The sequence below is a fragment of the Parasteatoda tepidariorum genome, chromosome 1 (genome assembly GCF_043381705.1).
Source record: "Parasteatoda tepidariorum isolate YZ-2023 chromosome 1, CAS_Ptep_4.0, whole genome shotgun sequence".
Classification (NCBI taxonomy): Eukaryota; Metazoa; Arthropoda; class Arachnida; order Araneae; family Theridiidae; genus Parasteatoda; species Parasteatoda tepidariorum.
In genome coordinates this window covers 62,666,930-62,687,558 of record NC_092204.1, presented here as the reverse complement: position 1 = coordinate 62,687,558, position 20,629 = coordinate 62,666,930, and the positions used below count along the sequence as shown (strand labels likewise).

The following is a 20,629-nucleotide window of genomic DNA, read 5'->3' as shown; positions in this document are numbered from 1 at the left end:
CGGGATAGCCTGGTTGTTAGGGCGCTGAACTCACGTTCGTGAGAACTGGAGTTTGAATCCAATTAGCCGAAGACTTCCTGTGTGACAAATGGTGACTGGTACACGTTAGATCTGATGGGTCAAAAACTCCTCCAAATTCCCATGAAAAAATAATTAATTATACCTCTGGGGATACTGGATTGGGAAAGGGGGCGATACTGGATACTGGATTGGAGATTGATCATTCTCTGGTTCAGGTCAAAATTATGATCTATGGATGAATGAATGGATGTATGGATCAGCCTACCCTATAAATGACTGTGACGTATGGGTGTATTAGAAGTCTAATTATTGGACATAGATGGCGCCACTGGAAGACAAGAACAATCACGCCCCTCTGCCTTAACAGACATATGAGAGAGAGAGAGTAGATTTGATATTAATGTACGCCTTTGTCCCACAAAATGTTTTCTATGAGCAGCAAACATTTAACAATAAATGTCCTCATTACGCGCACCTTCTGCCACTAAAAATCAATAACTATCGTACGTCGTTGTATTGGACGCATCCATCTCAGCACTTCTTTACATTCACTTTAAATGTTCTCTTGCAAACTGGTTAATTAATTTAACGCCCTCTGCCGTGCGCTATTTTTAACATTAATTTCTCTTTTTGCGTATTTCGCCATATCTCTGAACCTATTTAAGTGAACCAAACAAATTTTATAAAACNAACCCTCTTCACTATTTTTAAGAAAATTCAATATTAATCTTTCTATATAAAATAAATTTTAATTAGCAATATATTTCATAGAAAAAAAAGATACCTCTGTATTATGTCACTAAAATAAACATAAATCAAGTAATTCAACTAAATGAAATTTCATTACTAAACTGCTTCACACAATTTCGGCAGATCAAACAAAGGATTTCTAAGGAAGCAGAGAAAAACTTTGATAAATGAATTTTTATAACGATTTTCTTAAAATACATACATTTTACAAACTATTTACTTTAAAATCTAACGCGTGGTATTCACAGATATTTAATAAAATTCATTAATCTTTTTAAAAATTTCATGTAATTTTTTTATATACTGCTATGAAACGTACACTAATATTATAAATCTTTAATTAATAAGAATTACCTGTAATTAAAACTTTCATGATGATAAAATATGAAATCCCGCGCAGCCAAATACAGAAAATGGCTTCCTCTAACAATAGCTTTTGTTTAAACAACGCCAATTGCTTTGGCGAAAAAGTCTGTAGGGTCAATCAATATAGGGTTATAAGAAGATTGATGGATAAAAGCTAGCGTCAAGCTCACTCCGCCCAGTTACCAATTCCTAAATTGACCAAATATCCAGAATTAGTGTCTCCTGGGACATTCTCGCTGTGCGCATATATAATCGTATATGAATGCGTGCAAACAGTTCGTCACTTTAAATGAAAAATTAACTTTTGCATATTCAAAGAGGCGAACGAGAACCTGATTCTTGAAATACATTTTCCCGCGAAAAATACGCCACTCGATGAATTTGCATATGCGATGCAAGGTAAATATATTTTCCAATCAGGTTCTGAATCACGTGTCCGAAAACATATACCCGAATTTTTCGCAAGAATTGAAAATAGTTCCTGATTTTCCTGCATTCACTAATCAAGTTTTCCCTTTCTTGTGGTGACTATCAGAGTTACGTATATTGTATATGCAGTGCAAACGGCTCTTAAAAATAAATTTTACCGATAACGTGAAGATGAAATTTCAAACAATCAATTTAGGTAGATGGACTGTTATCTTATTTATTTGGCGTAATATGGCATCACATCACTTCAGTTTGTCAAAATGGCGAGCGTACAAAGAGATCACTGGTGTTTTGTAGTATTACAATGTCTTTTACTTAATTTATTACTCTGTCGAAATGGTACATACGCAGATAAAAATAAGTATTGTACGTTTTAATATTTGATTTTAATTAAATAAGGTTTTTCTTCTTATTTGAATCCATAAAAATAATTGTTTATTTTAAATAGTGTTCGGTTTGTATGATTAGTTTCGTTTTCGACGTTTGGGTTATAATTTCAAATATAACAATTTTTGTGTTAATCAATTAACTTCAGCATTTCAATATTTTACATTATTAAATTTTTATAAAATTTTATTTTGTCATGTCGTAATTTGTTTGTGACATTTTTAAAATGCAATGATAAAAGTAAATATGGATAAAACTTAAAAAGTGCAAATTATAAGATGGTGGGCGTTACTGTAAAGTCGTATTGTTGTCCGCATTGTTGTATAGTAAATTTTAGGAGGCGTACTTGTTGTCTCAAAATCTCTTTTTAAATACATAATTGTGAGAAAATACAAATAAATGTAAACCCAAATTTTGTTACAACTCAAAGCATTAAAATTTATATTGAGGTTTAGGGACTAATTACCACAGAGTAGTTAAAGAACTTCGAAGTAAAAACTTGAAATCACTGTGTAAAAATTTTATTCGTAGAAAAAAACATTTTTAACATTTTCGTAAAAAATCATAAGTAATAATAATCATAAGTTTTCCTAATAAATAATTGAGATAAATATATAAAATCTCAATTTGTATTATCTGATCTCAGAAGTGTGTTTAATAAAGTGGGTGTTTTTATAAACAACTATCCACATTTTTTTAAAAATAGTTTCTAGGGAATTTAAAACAGGAATCAATTGGGTATTGTGGGAATTTTTGAAATTCCAGATTTTTTAAAAAATAATTTTTAGGGAATCTAAAACAGGAATCAATTGGGAAGTTTTGAAATTCTTCATAGTCGAAAATAGTTTTTTTTCTTCTTTCAAATTATGTACTATTGAAATAACTATTTTCAATAACACTTCTGCCATATGTTAAAATTTTTTTTTCTTCAAAGAATTAGATGACATTAGATGTAGTGAATTAGATGACATTGGTTGTTCTGGTAGAAAACTATAAAATGAAAAATTTGTATTTTCATATTTATTAATCTATGTGTAAAATGGAGTCTAAGAGCATGCATCAAATTGCTTCAACTTTTAATTTAAACAAGTTTGTTACGCTTATAGTTTTAGTATGACATAATGTTTTTTTTTATTTGATTATAATTTTATTTACTCTTTAAAGTTCTGTAAAAAAACATAAATATTGCAATATTGATTGAATACTTAGATTAATTTGAGACCATTTTTCTCTGCATCGAATTAGATTAATTGCCTAAGTTGCTCCAATCGGATTCACAATTTCCTGATTTAAATTTTTTATAAGAGTTCTTATTGCAGTGAAAAAATTGTATACATTTTTTTTATAATATTTACAAAAATTTTTTACAATATAATTCATTTAACTTGACAATAAATCTATGACACACAGAAAAAGTTTTAGAATGGGCTAATCACTGATGTTTATCTTTTTTCATTTCTTAACAATTGACTGCATTTTTAGCAATTCTGAGCATATTTCAGTGGCTCCAGTTTTAAAGCATCTACTGCTATTATTTTTTTGTTTGTTGAATATTGCTTTAAAACCTTTTTATGTATTATTTATAGATCATATATCTACTTTATGCACAAAAGAGCGTAATCTACAAATGTATAAGAAAATAGATGGCACAGTACTAACATCTGAAGGTGAAGATAATTTGCAATGCGTTTTAACCTTTCAAACAGATACCATACTTCAGCGATTTATGCTAAGATTTGAGAGATTAGCTTTGGACTGTAATGATCATCTCTTTATTTATGATGGAGCACATGCTTTTGGAAATCATAAGGTAAATTTGCTACAATTTTTAATATGTAATACTTAAAACAAATAATAAAATGTCTAATGTAGACTATGATTCATTTAATTAGATATCGTTCTTAATTGTGCTTATAGTTTCTTACCCATTCAACTCTTATGCTTTTTAGTTTATAATTAGAATTTTCTGCCATCTAAAACAATTTTAACATTAAAGAGCATCCTAATAAAAGTAGTTTATATGAAAACAATAAAATATTTTAGGTTTTGCTCTGAATTATTTCTTAATCTGCAGATTGTAACTTCATAAATTTGTAGAATAAGTTTAAGTTGGAGACAGGTTGTAAACCACATAGTGAAATTTGAGGATGATGTTAAACTTTTATCATCAATTTTCTGAAATACACATTTTTAAACTATAACTGTCTAAGAATTATTTACAGTCAACCCACTCATATATATACAGTATGCATTAAAGTAAGTACAGTTAAAATTTTTCTAAATTAAAAAGGGTCACTAGTTAGTAGTAAAAGGTTAAATTTATAGTTAGCTAAGAGTGAAAAATAATTAGAGCCTTGTGGTATTCCATCAGTTTGAACAAAAATGTGTTTTTCACTGTAAAGATAATACATTAAATAGACAAAAATCAATTAGAATTTCCCAATAATCAAAATCGCATTAAGGAAATTTTTAAAATCACAGTAATAACTCAAAAGAACATCTTTTAGCTTAGAGAGGGGAATGCTATTAAAAGAGCGTTTTAAATAAAAAGTCGCAATAGAATTTTATTTTGTTTAATAAATTCTAAAATAGGTTAAATATTAATAATGATCCAAGAAAAACCTTTACTATTTTCAATAATTTTATTTAAGTAATTAGAGAAAATGGTGCCAGGTTTAGTTAGGTAAGACTTAGACCCTCAAGTGATTTAGAAATTTTATAAAATTTTGAACTGATTATTAGGTATAGAAATTGTATCTATTACTAGTTTTAATTTTTAATCTATTATATAAGGCTAAAATTTTTTTAATGACAATATTATTAGTTAAATTACTAGGCTTAAAATTTGTTCTGTAATTTAACTCCTTATTTAAAAGCTCGACATAGAATTTTTTACAAAAGATTGTATAATTATTGTTAACTTTGGTTACGGGGGTAATTACATAATATTTTTGTAGTTGCTTAATTGGACTTTTGAAAAATTTGTTAAATTGTTACTGGTATTTAAATTTTCCTTATTAAAAATAAAGTTTTTAAAGTAATAAACAAACCATTTTCTTTCTGTTAGTACACCTAAAAGTAAAGATAATCTATTCGATATCTTTAAACAAAATTTATTGACATCATTGAGAAAGTATTTTAAATGTATTATTATTTTTTTTAATTCACTACTCGCTTTATATATTATATATTGATTTTAATGCTCCGTTTTTGTTTGATTGTTTTATTTTATTTTGCATTTCTTGTTTTATTTTACATTTTTTGCTTAAAAAGTTCTATTTTCGTTTCAATTTTATTGGTGCTCCTCACACTATATTGATATATATTTTGCTTTGGCTATATTAATGCAATTTTTTCAGATATAATAGTGTGAGCTGATGACAATANTAACAGGGGCAACATCTGCACAGAATGCAGAAAAGATCAAATAAGGAGACACAAAAGAGAAAAAAATATCAATCCAAAACTGATTGAATGCATTTTAAAGTAGATTGAAATGAATTCAAAATATTTGTGTGAGGCTTTAATTTTGAGAGCTTTTTGATTATACTACTTCATGTTGCTGTCAGAGTTCACAAAAGACGATGATATCAATGATTTACTTTTAAAGTTGAAAGTTAAATTAGAAAAAAAGTTTTTTTTTGATTTTTTTTTATAAAAATCAAGCATCTAAAAAAAACCTCTTATCTTTTAAAACAAACTAATTTCTATGATATGAAATTGTATGTTAAATTTGTTTTTACACATTATATCTGTTGGGATCATTTTTGTAGATCCTAAATTTTATTCATAGATCTGTCTTTTCATGACGTCAATAGAAGTGGCATTTCCGTACCAAGAAAATGACGCTGCCTAAAAATAAAATCGTTTACGGAAAATCGTGTACCTTCCATAACAAGTTTGAAGTCAATAGAGGGTAACCTCTTAGAACGACCAACCTCCATTAACAACCATTTTATTGTGGAAAGGAGAATGGTCACTTCCTAGAGGTTTCACTGTATGTATGTAAATTATAATGTATGCTGCTCATTTGACATAAATTAATCATTTCTTTCATCATTACATTATTTTTAAATATTTTTTAATTAAAATATATTACCTTATATTCTTCAGGCTTCCTTAAGGTAAAAGTTAAAATTTGTATTTATTCAATTGAAAAAAAAAATCAAGGCAAGATCATTTTATTAATTAAATTGATACAACTGCTGTAAGTTGAATACTGTAGAATTTTCATTATCCGTCACCCATGGGACTGGAAAATCAAAACAGTCAGATAATCTGTGGACATTTTTTATTTCGATTTTGTGAGGAAATGAACAACTAGTATAGCAATAATTGTGTTGATCTAAATTTAAATAGATGTGATTTGGGGTTTAATGACACAAGGTTCAAAAATGAACGAATATAACATTAGTTGTAATGATGACATAACACGTGTCTTTGTTATTTGTCAAAAGAGGAATTGTATAATTGTATGATTGGGCGTCAGATAATCTGGGTTCTACTGTACCTAATTAAGGACATTAAATAATGTTAAAGTATTACATATTCATATAAACTGGGAAAGAAAGGGGAACTCATTATAATATTTTGAAGTTAAATTTTCATTTGCATATTTAGTTGTAGTAAAGTAATATTTAAGCGTGTATGGAAACATTTTTAATTGTTGATATTATTAATTGATAGTTTAAAAAGATTTCCTGATTGTACTTTATTATAGCATGATAAGATTTAATTTAGAACATAAGCTATTATTTAATCCTTTATTTAAAATAAACAAAAATAAAAAAAAACTTGGTTTATGCAAAATAAACAGGTTTTTTAGTTTATTGAAATTTTTTTTTTTTAAACTTTGGAGAAAGTTGATGTCTACGCAAATTTTTTTTTCTAAAATAATGAAAACAAATTGTTTGAGCATATTTTTCTTAAAGAATTAATTGGAATCTAAAAATTTTTTTAGTTTTTGGTATGTAGTTTTAGTTTTATTTACTGTTTTATGAATAGTGAATTTTTACCCCCCCTTCCTCAAAAAAAACTTATCTAATTCTTATAACTGCAATATATTTATCAAATTTCCATAAACAGATCTTTAACATTTTTAGATGGTAGATCTTAGTGCATTTGAAACATAACCTAATTTTCAAGATTTTGTTAACATTTCTGGTAAATTGGAAAAAGTTTTAAATTAATTGTGGAGAAATAATATTTTTGTGATAAAAATTGCAATTACCAAAAGTGATTATTGATTTATTCTTTATCAATAGGCAGATTTGTCATGCAGAAGTACTAGAGCTGATGTAGGGACCATCTTTACACAAAGTAATTATGTAACTCTTAAATATGAAACTGACAAGTGGACTCAAGCTGGGAATGGTTTTAAACTTGTCATTACCACTTTTAAAGATTCTCGTAAGCATCTTTTCATAGTGTTTCATAAAATTTTAATTTAATGTTCCTTAGTGAATAAACAAAATTGTGTGGTTGTTTTAAATAATAATAAAAATAACTAATATAATTATAAATTGATTTTATAACAATTTATAGATCAAAATTTACAAGTTTTTAAGAAATTTATTATTAATGTGTATTAATAATTATTAAATGTGGTTGATGGTTATTGAAGTAGGAGTTTTATTGATTCTAGTTCAATTTTTAAGAATTCTAACAAAACGCTTGGAACAGCAAGTTTTATGTCCAATATAATGAAAATTAATGTTATGAAAATCAATTATGAGTAGTGTAAAAGAATCCATTTTTCATTTTATGTACATACATCGATATGTATGTATATAAATATACATACAATAAATTTTTTAGTTACATACTCGTATGTAAGCTGAAAAATGAATTGTAAAATTTATATTATTGATTACAAAAGTAAGGAAAATTCTATGAAATCAGTCTTGAAAAGTCAAGGAATTTATATGTATGTAGTATCTAAAATACTAGCTTAATAAAATTAAAAGGATCTTTTGAGACTAAACTCAAACAGAATTATATCTATCTGCAGATAAGCTTATCTGGTCTCTGAGAACATTAAATTTCTCTTTCACATACTTAACTTGGCTCTTCGCGTATACATTTAGTCCCGTTGAATAGCGATGAAATCTTTATTTATAAAATGAATCCACCCCGCGCAATAAAATGTCTTAAAGAAACCGAATTACCATTAAAATCAAGACAATGTTGAGATATTAGTTCATCTCCATCTGGTCTTAAGATCTTCCAGACGCCGGTTCTAACAACTGGGTTATATAGATCACATGACATGAACATATGTTACGTTAAAGAAGTGTACACTTATCTTTTAGAAATGAAATGGTAAAGATGTGTCCCGGAGCCTCTGCTCCGTTTGTATATAATTTGTAAATAGATTCCTTATTCTTCATTCAATAAAAGTATAGAGAATTCATTATGTTATCATCCTTATAGAAAAGGATATTAAAAATAATTAAAATATGACTGCGAAAATTGGAAACCACAAAATGATGATTAATAAAAAGCCATGGCTCAAGAGTTACGAGAAAAAATAGAGAAGGAGCACTACATGTATATATATTTTTTTGATAGTAACCACCTTGATTCAGTACACTATTTAAATGCAGTGTTTTCATTTTTAGTTTGGAAATTAATGGTTGTATTAAGTAATGCATTTTTTTCTTCAATTAAGCTGTTGGTTGTCGAGACTTTTTATGCATGAATGGCTTCTGTATAACACCTGATTTGACGTGTGATGGAGTTAATCATTGTGGAGATAATAGCGATGAAACTAGTCATGCCTCCTGTGTTGGTTAGTATATTTTTATACAGAAATTTTCAAAAATGCTTTCTTGTTATGCATTTCTCTGATTAAGCAATGAATGACGGTTATTTATATTTTAAAAGACTTTAAAGAAACACTAAGGTTTAATTTAAAAGTAAATTTTTTTAACCCTTTCAAAGTCAGTGGTACAAAATGAGTTCCATTTATTTTAAATTATATTATTAACTACAAATTTTTTTTCTAAATATTATTTTTTGAGAATCATATTTAGTTAAATTTAGTTGGAGTAATTTTTATTACTGTCTTTTTAAACTTAAATTTTTATCCTAAATTTTCTATCTTGTAATGAAAAAATTGATTTCCTAGGGAAAATTTAATCTGAAATATCTTATAATTCAACCTGTTTTCTTACACAACTATCTAATACATAATCTATTTCTCCTCTTTTTATTCAAGGGTAAAATAGAGCATGCAAAGTAAAAACCTATTTGAATGCTAAAAACTTAATTATTGTTAGGAGACATTTTTTCACTTTTTTTCAAAATTGATTTTAAATTCTAAAGATTTCTTTGTCTTATTCACTTTTTAGATGATTCTGCCAACACAGGAATTTTAGGAATGGCTGCTGGTGTATTTACTGCATTTGTAATAATTCTAATACTAGTATTTGGCATTCTTGTTGCAAGCATCGCTCTAGTTCTATGCCGTAGAGTTCGAGTGCAAGGACATATGATTGAATCTCAGAATGCTTCTACACATCCTGTAGTATCAGGACAGCCTTATCCTAGTAAGCGTGTAATGCCAATTTTGTCTTTTCTAAATGTGTCGTTTTAGATGGCTAGATCAGTCTTGTTATGTTTGAACATAAATGGTTTGTTTTTAAGGTAATCCTTAGCATTACTTAGTGCATGGCTGGTATTTGTCAAGACAGCATAGTGCATTGTTTTTTTTTCTTTCTAGTCCCTTTATATTAGCTATTGTGATTTAAGCATTCTCTAATATTATAAATTGTCAATGTATGTGTGTATTTTATAAAAAAATGTCAAAGCTAATTATACTTCATTTTTTATCTATACAGTTAAACCTTGCTTGAAGCTCAGTTTAATAAATTTTTCGATAACTCAAAGAAAATTTTTTTTTCCTTTAAATTTTCTATACACTTAATGTTGAAAAAAAAAACCTTGATTTGACATTTTTTTGCTTTTCCCTTGATTTGACAATTTTTTTTACAGGTATAAAAAATATTTTTTCTCCCAAAAAATTGAAATTTTTTAAAAATAGAAGAACTATTCAAAAATTTACGAGGAAAAACCCTACATAAATTTTAAAATGAAGGGATGCAAGGATTGTAAACACACATTGGAAACTAAATTTCCATTGATCATCAAAGAGTGGTCTTAAAAACTCTTGTTAGTTTTCTTATCAGTCTTCAGGCAGTTGCAATCCATATGTATTGACCACTTACCACCCATACTTTCTATTGATATTCTATTGATATATAGGCTAACTGAATATTTAACCCTTTATTTATCAAATTGTTAAAAAATTATCAAAAATGTGCATAACTTTTTATCTCCTTAAATAATGTCTAATTTTACATTGGCAAATATTTTTTTAAATTGATCGAAATGGGAAGCTGAGAATTGAAGAATCATAATATGGAACCCACAAATGAAATATCAACTACTAAATAGTTCCATAGGTGATGTTAAAGTAATCATGTGTTGTCAACTGGTATTGATAGATAGAAAGTCACATTATAGTTCCGAAGGGATATTTTAGACTACTGCAACAAGAGATACCATGTGCATCCTCTCATTCTAGCTGTCTCGTTCTAGCTTCTTGAAAAATTCAGAAATCATCTTTAGTTTGAGATGGACAGATCTTTTGCAAGTCATTTGTTTGAAATGGCTTACAAACCAAAACTGAATACACATATTGAAGTGAAACAAATTATCAATAAGTTGGAAACGAGTTTGAAAGAGCTAGGGGTAATGTATCTTCTACCATAATTAAGGGATTTAAAAATGCTGTTTTTCTAAAAAAACCATGAAAGTGTTCCATTAATTAATAGCTGTGAACCTACAGAAAATGACTGGAATTACTCAAAGGAACTCATGCAACTTGGTGATATAAAGTTAAATGACTTTGTTGCCGTTGACAACCCTGTTGCTATATGTGGTTAGTGGGAGGATAGTGATATTGTTGCGTAAAATAAAGCTTCTTGTGATTTATTAAAAGATGTAGAAATGTTTGATTTACCAAAGAATTTTGCTAACTAAGAAGTATTATCTACTGTGTGTACTTTAAGACAATACATAGAAAGTCAGCCAAATATATCAGAGAACACATTCAAATCTCTGTTGTCTATTTAAAAAGTGTAATTGATAAAATATCATATTCTTCACCACATTGTTCTTTGATCATAGATCTTTTCTTAAATTAATTTTCTTTAATAGTTTCTGTATTAATACAAATTAGATAACTTTTTAGAAAAGTATGTAAAAAAAACTTTTTTCTTTATTTTACTCCTCATTTTTGATAACTTGAATTCTAGTTATTTAAACTTTCTATTTTCTCCTACAAGGTATCGAGGTTTAAAAGTACTTCAAAAAATATTTATTGTTAGCAGTTAAATAATGTTAAAAATATTAAGTTAAAATAGAAAATCAATATTTTTCAAGTTTTTATTTTCATAAAAAAATTAAATCTGTTGTTTATTTTGCTGCTATAAATTTTTAAAATTACAATTGAAGTATATCATGAAGTATTAAAGTTGTAATTAACATTAAATAGGTCAAGTGTTATTATTTTTCATTTGGTAGAATATAACTCTCAAAATTCAAAGGATTTCTAATTGTAGAAATTATAATTTTTTCCTGCTAAAATTAAGTTTTTTTAAAACAAATTTTAGGTTAATTTCTGTTGTACCTAAAACGTTTGCAACTGAAGTATTACCTAGTTAGCATTCTAATCAGATTAACAATTTAATTTACTTCATCTGAACAGTGCTTTATGCTTTAATAGAACATTATTTGTATTCTTGTTTTTAAATTTTTTCTGCTAACAAGTGTTTTAATCACTTGTACTCTATAGAAAATAAATTGACTGAAAGTAGTTTTTAATACTTGAGTTCATTTTCAATATTACAACCTCAAGTCGATTTATCAGAACTCAGCATGCTGACCATGGCCATTATGGAACAAAATCCAATACCTTATTTGGTAAAGCAAGATAGTTTTTGGCAACGGTAGTTCGAATTGAACATGAAAACATCTTTTTGATCAAAATTTAATTTTCTCAATCATATAACATGTCCTTTAAAGTTTAAACCCATAATTAATCTTTTTTTTTCTTTCCAATCTTCTGTATATTATTTGTATTTGATCTTGTGATCTTTCGTTTTTGTTTTAATGTAAGATAAACTCAAATTTTTGTTTTGAATCATGGGTTTGTGAATAATATGCAAAATTTAACATGGTCATAATTTGAGAAAAAGGACCATTTTTATTTAGCAAACATGCTTTTTGGATTACATTATTTTAAATAGTAATTTTGATCTAACTGTGTGTTTTTATGTTAGCATTAGTAATAAAAATTTTAAACTTGGAAAATTAGATGAGAAAACAAAACTGAACTCAAACTTATATTCCTATGTTCAATTTATACTTAAAATCAAAGAATCAGAAAATGCAAAATTTTTATTTGGAGGCAAAAAAAACAAAAACATTTGGCTTAATTTTTTCTTAGCTTTTGTATAATAAAATAAGTTTGAATTAATAAAAACAGTTTTCATAAATTTAGCTGCAAAAAAATTCTTGAACATAACTTTTTGTATATAACATTTAATAAACATTCCTGGGTCTTGATGTGAAATTTAATAAATTATATAAGAAAATGAAATTAGAAAATTTTTCTTGCAACTAAGGTTGGTTTTGGAGAACTTGAATCAGTTTCTAATCATTATGTTCTGAAGTGAAAAATACTTGCTACATTTAGTTTAAGAGTATGAACTGAAAGTAAATTTTGAGGCATTTTTTTTATAAGAGCTCTGCATATAGAAGAAAAATTTTGGCTTTGAAAACTTACAAAAGTTTTCTGTTTTGGTTGAAGCTAATTATGAGAGATCTGAAAAACTCCATTTACTTTCTTTCAGTATATTATTGACACCATAGTGTTTCAAAGGAGCTAAAATATTGCCAACTAATTATGAAGTAAATTACTTCTCACTTTCTTCTTTCTTTTGGTAAATAAATAATTAGTCATTGTTAATCGAAAGTGGTAAAATTTTGCTAATTAACTATGAAGCCGATTAGTCCAACTTTTTTTTATAAAAAAAATTTAATATATATATATAAAAAAAATTTTTTATAGTCTCATTTTTACAAATAATTTAAATCATTAATTTAAATAAAAACATAGTTTTTATCACACATAAAGAAGGGATTTGAAATTTCTTTTACTTTTAAAAAAGGTGGAAATGTAAACTTTCTTGAATCTTTGGTGTAAAATTTGATAGTTTTTACTCAATTACTTTAAAATATAAATAAAATGAATGTTTCCCTCGAGATTTGGTAATATAGAAAAATCACATTATTTAATAAATATCAGTTTTTCCATACTTTCATGATGGATAAAAAAAGCCGAAATTGCAAGATCATAAATATTGAATTACTTATCTCACCTCTTTTCAGTTTGGCTGATATTGAAACTAGATCTCAAATGTGTACTCACAACTGAATAAATATTTAAAAACTTTGACACCATTAACGCTATCACTTATCAATAATGTAGCAATTTATCTTATGGAATCAAATAAGTAACCTTACTTTCTGATTTTCTTTCAATTTAAGTTTTTTCCCATCAAAATTAAAAGTTATAAAAAAGAAACCTTAAATAGAAAATTTCATATGAATCCTTTTATTTAAATTCGAAATAGAGAAATTATCTTTTCCTTTTATGATTCTAATGTTTTTTTTCTTCCAGCAGTGCCCAGATATACCACCTCTCCAAACAGAAACGAAGAAAAGCCCCCACCTTACCCCGGAGGCGGATATTCTCCAGGGACTGGGCTCACCTACAATATGCACGACGAAAGCCTCTACTACCCCACAAAGTGAAAACTGGTTTGTGTAAGAAAAGAAATTTTGTCAATACTCAGATACTGGATTGAACCATCTAATGTTAATCTTTTTAATTATTTTTCATTTGTAGAGCTTAAAATTAAATAGATTTTAAGTAAATTTATATGAATAAATATAGTATTTGTTACTTTGATAAAATTAAAGATATTTACCCTTTTAATTTTTATTACTTTGGAGACTGGTATATACAGTTTTCTATACATAAAGAGAAAGAAAGAATAAGATTTTTATAGCATTTTATGTTTCAATCCATATTAAGATATAAAGACTGCCTTTATAAGTGTATGTGCTAGTTTGCATTTACAGCAATACCGTCTGAAGAATTGCACAATCTCTCATGGTCTGTTCTCTAAAACTGTGGTGTTCTCAAAATAAATTTGCCTTTATTAACGCATGTATATTAGTTCATCTAATCATGTTGAACAGTTATGAAGGAAATCACATTCCTTAATTTAAGGTTTCATCATTTAGTGTTTTAATTTATTATTGTTCTTCACTTGCACTATTATAGAATTTTTTTTTAGGATGAAATAAAGTTGTCGATGAGCAGGGATGCCAACTGTATAAAGCATTATAAAGTTCACAATTTTATTTTATCATTTCCTTTTATTACCTTCATTAAATTTTTCTTAATTTTCTAGAAATTATAGTTAGAAGTAATTTGGAAGTGTTAATCGAAGCAACAGTGTGTAATGTGGCACCAAAAATTACTCCTTTTATTTTTAGCTAGTGGGGTTGTAATTATAAGTATAAATAACTATTTATAGCTTTTTTTTTTCATTCTGTGTTTGATTAAATATGTTATCATATTTAATAATAAGTCTCGACTTTTCAAAATTAGAACAAAAGAATAAAATTAATTTTGGGTAATAAATAATTTGGTAATTCATTCATTTCGAACATTAAGAACATGCATTTTTACTTTTTATCACGTTGTTGATAGACTAAAGTATTTTGTTTTGTTTAAAGAACAAAAAATCTGAAGTCAGTAAGCAAATATTCAGAAAACTAAAACCATTAACATGTAGAAATTATTTCTCATTTTAACAAACAACTAGGCAAATGGCTTTGTGACATATCAGCAATTTTTATCTTCGCTAAAGATGTCAGGTCAATGGTAACCATGTTTTTCTTTTGTGCTTCAATTTAATTATAGATCAATTTCAAAATTAGCAAATAAGAATTATGCATTATAATATTTCATGTCCTAAAATAACCGTCTTACATAATGTAGATGGTTACATCTGGCAAGGTAAGCTGACTTAAAATATAAATATAGACCTAATGATGTTCCATTATACGAATTAATAAATGCTCAATCAAATTTTCGTGATTAAAGAGTTGATTATAAGGGGGGAAAAAGATCCCAAATGGAATATTTTATAAAAATTTGTAAATTTTTTATTTTTTCAATAGTAAGAAATACTTTTAAATAATGATATCGAGGCAGAATCTTGATAATTTCTTACATTTTTCTTTTATACATTTAAATATAGAATGAATGATCAGTACTTTATGATGAACAATCATATTTTGTATGGATCAGGAACTTTTATAGATTGGCATTCCTGCTTCAAATGAAATAAACTCTAATAATACCAGTCATAAAAGAGAGATGGTGCTTATCCATCTACATTTAAAGATAATTAAGACGGTTTTTACTGTAACTATTTTTATAGTTATTAATAAAATAAACTTTGACTAAAGATTGTTTAATTTTTTTTCCTCCCAGAATATTGCGGTAAACTGTGCCATATATTCATATTTTTCAAACTTTACATTATCAATAGTTAACATTTTGTAGTTCAAACTATTTTCAATTTATACAATGACACAGAATTATTGCATTTTAAAAGTTTCATATTGTTTTTTTGGAGACAAATATTTGTAATGCTTATTTGTTTTTAATGTTTGGTTCATTCCATGTGATTTTGAAAGATAGCAAGAGTTGAAGGAAAATCTAGTCATTTTATTAAATATTTTTAAATTATATTTTATTTCCTATTTTTTTAAGTTATTTTAATATTGAGAAACAGATATTGAAAATCACAGAAATGATATTAATGAACTCATCACATTATTTTAAATGTGCTTTTGCAGTATTAAACTTTGAAATGTTTTTATTTATTTTTTTACTTTATGTATTTCTTATAATTATCTGTTATTTATTTATTTACTTTATGTAATTGTTACTATTATATGTTTTTTTTTATTACTTTATATACTCATTTATTTACATTACTCGTTTATTTACTTTATGTAATTGTTACTATTACATGTTATTTATTTTTTTACTTTATATACTTTTAAATGTTATGAGTGACATAGTTTTACAAAATAATTTTAAAAAAATGAAATTAAATCTGAAATTAAATATTAATTAGAAAAATAATAAATATTAATCTTAAATTTAATCTTATAGTGGATCTGTATAGACATGCATTGAATGGTGGTTTGAGTAAACAAATACATAGAATATTCAGCTTGGTTGTGTAACTAATTTAATAATTTTTTCATTACAGAGCAAATTTGAGGTATCAAATTTTAAAATAACGTTAATCTTAACTGTGTTATAATTTAATATTTTTTGCTATAATAAAAAAGTTTACTTTTTTTAAAAATCATTTTATTTGAGGTAACTAATTGCAACAAAGGTTATTAAGTAGAATACTTGTCAAATCCCACTTTTCAGAGTTTGCTTTTATTAAACACATGTTCCATAACCCTAAGTTAGAGTGAATTTTTCTTTTTTGCTTTTTGCATTTGATGTTATCTTATAATCATTATCTTTAACTTAATCATTCTAGGTAATCTTATAAGACTCTAATTAGATTACCTAGTGCATTATACTGTTTCTTGCATTTGATGTAATCTTATAATCATAATCTTCGACCTAATCATTCTAGGCAATCTATATAACTCTTGATCAGATCACTTAGAGCATTATACTGTTTCTGTTAGCAGGCTATAGCTAAGTTTGCCTCATGTACCATATTCCATCCACCCTTGTCACTCTAGAAATTTTTAAAATTCTGTATGACGGGCATTTTTAATACTTTCTTTTTTCAGCTTTTTCTTGAAAACAAAAAGTTCTAAAAATAAGTTAAGATAAATCTTACTAACCTTTCAAGTAAAGAAATAAACTAAATTTCATTTTTTAATAGTTCAGCATCACTTTCAAATTTAACTTTTTATTTTAAATTAGTTTTCGCACATCTTTATATTTTCAACTTCATATATAAATCAAAATATTTCTAAGATTTTTTATTATATTCTGTTCCAGTGTTTAAATTACATGTTGAAGTAGTGTAATATATCTGCATACGTCAAGAAAGTTCTGTTTGTTTTCCATAACCTATCTATGATATGTAATCCTTTCTTGCAATAATTTTTTTTATTATTTTGAGGCAGTGCAAAAATTCTAAGGTTTTATATCATTGCATTTAGAATACATAAAGTTAGTAGTACTTGAAATGAATATGCCTCACTGTTAACTTCTTAATTAAGAACTGTTTAATTGAAATAATTATCTAAATAACGAACAATCAAATTTTTTTTAAAATCAAACTGAATATTCTACTATAATTGCATGCTCCTAATATCAACAGAAACTTAACATTCAGTGTATATATTGTTAGTTTATGTTTTTTTTCTTTTCACTTTTTTAACAATAATTTTTAATGGTGTAGTTAAATTTTTTTTAGAAGTATGAAAACTATTCCAAATTATTTTAAGATGCAAGTTTTTCTCTAAGGGAACACTAGTTTATTTAACTTGTGACTTGATGTCAAAAAAGAGCTGCATATTTTTATACAATTTTTAATATAAGTTAATTATAATTGAGCATTTAAGAATGCCCTATTTGAGTGGTATGCCTATCTGTTATTACATTTATAATATTTTGAAAGTTGATGAAAGTAAGGTAAAGTGCTTACATATCCTGTTTATTTTTATTTTTCAATTATAAAAACTATACTTTTTATGTGACTGAAATATTTTCTTTATATGATAAAAGCCATATCATTTACTTATTTTCTAAGAAATTTTGTAAAAATTGTTTTTATAAATAGCTTGACACATATTGTGCTATTCCTGCAATATTTATAATGATTTTCTATTTTCTTTATTAGATGATTAAGTGCTTTTTAGAAATTGAAATTATGAAAAATTCTGAGTTCTTTAAAAATATTCTTTTACTATTAATAATTATAATTCAAATTAATTTTAGTTATTGCTAAATAAATAGAAAAATTGATTAAAGTGAATTATATAATGACATTGTAATACGACTATTAATGTAATTATTACATTTCTTTGTTTTATCATTTTTGATATTCAACTGTTTTTTTCTTATCAAATTACTTTATGCAATTAGTGCATTATGAACTTGTGCAATTTTTTTTAGTTTTTTTTCCCAAACATTTTGTATAAAAGCCTTTATTTTAAACTTAATATTTCTTATCTATTTTGAAACAAAGAAAAATTTTATTTGATACAACAATTAAGATTCATGCATCACTCAAATTTTTTCTGCTGTTATTGGCTTGAGTGATCATTTTTTTGTAAATAAAATATTTCTAAAACTTATTGAAAGTGTAAATCTACAAAAGTGCAGAGTAGTAAATTTTAGGTTAAGTATCTTAAAAATATATTAAATTAGATAATCAGAAAGCAACATATAATTATAAAATGTAAATATTTGTTTTAAAGTCAATATTTTGTTGAAATTCAATTGTAGTGGTAAGCTTTATTACATACAGTATATATTTTATTACCATTCATTAAAATAAAGAGAAGTCCTAAGTTTGCTTAGTAATCACTGCTGTATCTGATAAAATATGTATCTTCAGTGGCAGTGATTTTCTAAAATTAAATGGCATTGTAGGTGTTAAAGACTTAAATTATCTCAGTATAGAAAAGTGGACTTATTCGGATCTTTGTATTACTTTATTAACTTGACTGTCACTTTCTAGTCAAAATAGTCAGTAATAAAGTTTGTGTGTTAAATTTTTTTGCAACATATTTAAAAAACATAATAGTTATTGTAACTATTTTCGAAGATTGTAAACGATATAAGGTAGTTTAGAATAACTAAATGCAATCATTTCTTTGTGTGTGAAATTCTCTGAGTTTGCATGAGAATATGACCCTAGTTAAGCTTTGTTTTGATGTATTAAATTTCATCACATTTTGAGGCATTTGTGTGTTACTAAGTAAGCTACTCTTGTAGAATGCACAAGAACTGCTTCATCTAAGTAGCCAAGATTTCTATCGACTTGGCTTCACCTAGGCATATCATTTCTTTTTTGTATTTTTTATGAGCCTTTGTATGTTTGTGTGTTGAGGCCAAATAAAGATTTCATGTGTCCACTTGTATATGTATGGTTATTTGCTCTTGTTTAGATACATAACTTCATAGCTCTTAAGATACATAACTTCATATATCAATTTAAATGTATATATTTAACACTGAAATTGCACAGCTTAATTGTTATTAAAAAGAATAATATATTTTTAAATTATAAAGAAAAAAAATATTATAGGGTTCCATGTACACCTAAAAATATCAGAAGCGATAGAAACTTAATTCATTTTTACTTATTTAGTTATTCAATCGTTATTACCACCATGCAAATATACATTGTAAGCATGTATATTTAAAGTGAAAATATTCCTTGAATTCTCTTTCAGTAGCAAACTGAAAAGTTATGCTAGAAAAAGTTCGTAATTTTTATATCTTTTAATCGATTTTTGCTTTTTATCAGTCACCACTTTTAATAGTTTTATGTGCACATGGAACCCTGCTATAACATGAGGCTGTATTTCAATAGTGGTCCAACTCTATTTTAAAATAATATTTTGTAATTCTTAATTATTTGTGCACGGGAAATCATACTTTTAAGCCAGTATGCTTAGTTCTTGTGTGAGAGGCATCAAAAATCAGGAAAGATAGGAAAAACAATAAGTTTAATGGACTTGAAAAGTCCTTCAATTTTTAAATATGATTTTCAACCCTACTAGTTTACTTTTAAAAACATATTCCTGTGTTTGGCTGAGTTTAATATGGTTCACGCAAAGCGATTTAAAGAGTGAGTTATAAATAAAAACTGAGTAAACTTTGTGAGGTTATAGTTGAAGAAATAAATTACCCAGTTTTTCGGTCGAAGGCATAATTGAAATTTGTAAAAAGGAAGATTGAATAATTGAAGGTTGTAAAGAAAACCCAACACATTAGTTTTTTTTCTTTTATTCTATATAGTCTTAGAGTAAGTCTTGTTACATTACAACATTAAATTTATCTGTATTAATTTAGCTATGTTTTAAAAGAATAATTTGAAACTGTTTGTAACAAGACTCACAGATCTGGGAAAATGGTATTTAAAATTTTTTTTAATAATTTTCCCATTTAATTTAATTGTGATTCTAAAAAATAATACAAATCTTGTTATAACATGTTTCAATTGAGTTAAGTAGTATCTCAATTTTTTTGGGCCTTAGTACATTATTTACAATTTCTAATTACACATTTTTAAAAAGGTTAATTAAAAGTTTTAAAGCCCAAATGAATATAGAAGTAAAGGAAATATTAATATCTCAATGTATAGAGTTAGTGTTTTATTCCATTATAAGCTTATTATCTAGAATTGATATATTAAATGCAATTACAAAAAAAAACCTATTTTGGTTTTCTCAGTTTTTTTTCTCCAGGTTTTGGTAAAATCATAGCAACTCTGAGTATAATGAATGTGAAAAGATTATACTAATTGAA

General features: G+C 26.1%; 2 protein-coding genes across 5 annotated transcripts in view; both read left to right on the top strand.

Moving 5' to 3' along the window:
- LOC107455746 (zonadhesin) overlaps positions 1 to 20,629 on the top strand; it is a 346,128-nt gene that overhangs the window by 261,114 nt on the left and 64,385 nt on the right. The window lies entirely within an intron of this gene.
- Positions 1,785 to 14,716, top strand: LOC107445020 (uncharacterized). Of its 4 annotated transcripts, none has more exons than XM_016059332.4 (6): positions 1,785 to 1,932; positions 3,540 to 3,763; positions 7,218 to 7,362; positions 8,624 to 8,743; positions 9,306 to 9,503; positions 13,706 to 14,716. In XM_016059332.4, exons 1-6 carry the CDS (start codon positions 1,827 to 1,829, stop codon positions 13,834 to 13,836), a joined length of 924 nt encoding a protein of 307 aa, XP_015914818.1. In that variant the 5' UTR covers positions 1,785 to 1,826; the 3' UTR covers positions 13,837 to 14,716. The 4 variants fall into 4 exon arrangements, with proteins under 4 accessions (XP_015914818.1, XP_015914817.1, XP_015914816.1 ...); XM_016059331.4 differs by having other exon boundaries at positions 13,703 to 14,716; XM_016059330.4 differs by having other exon boundaries at positions 9,306 to 9,511.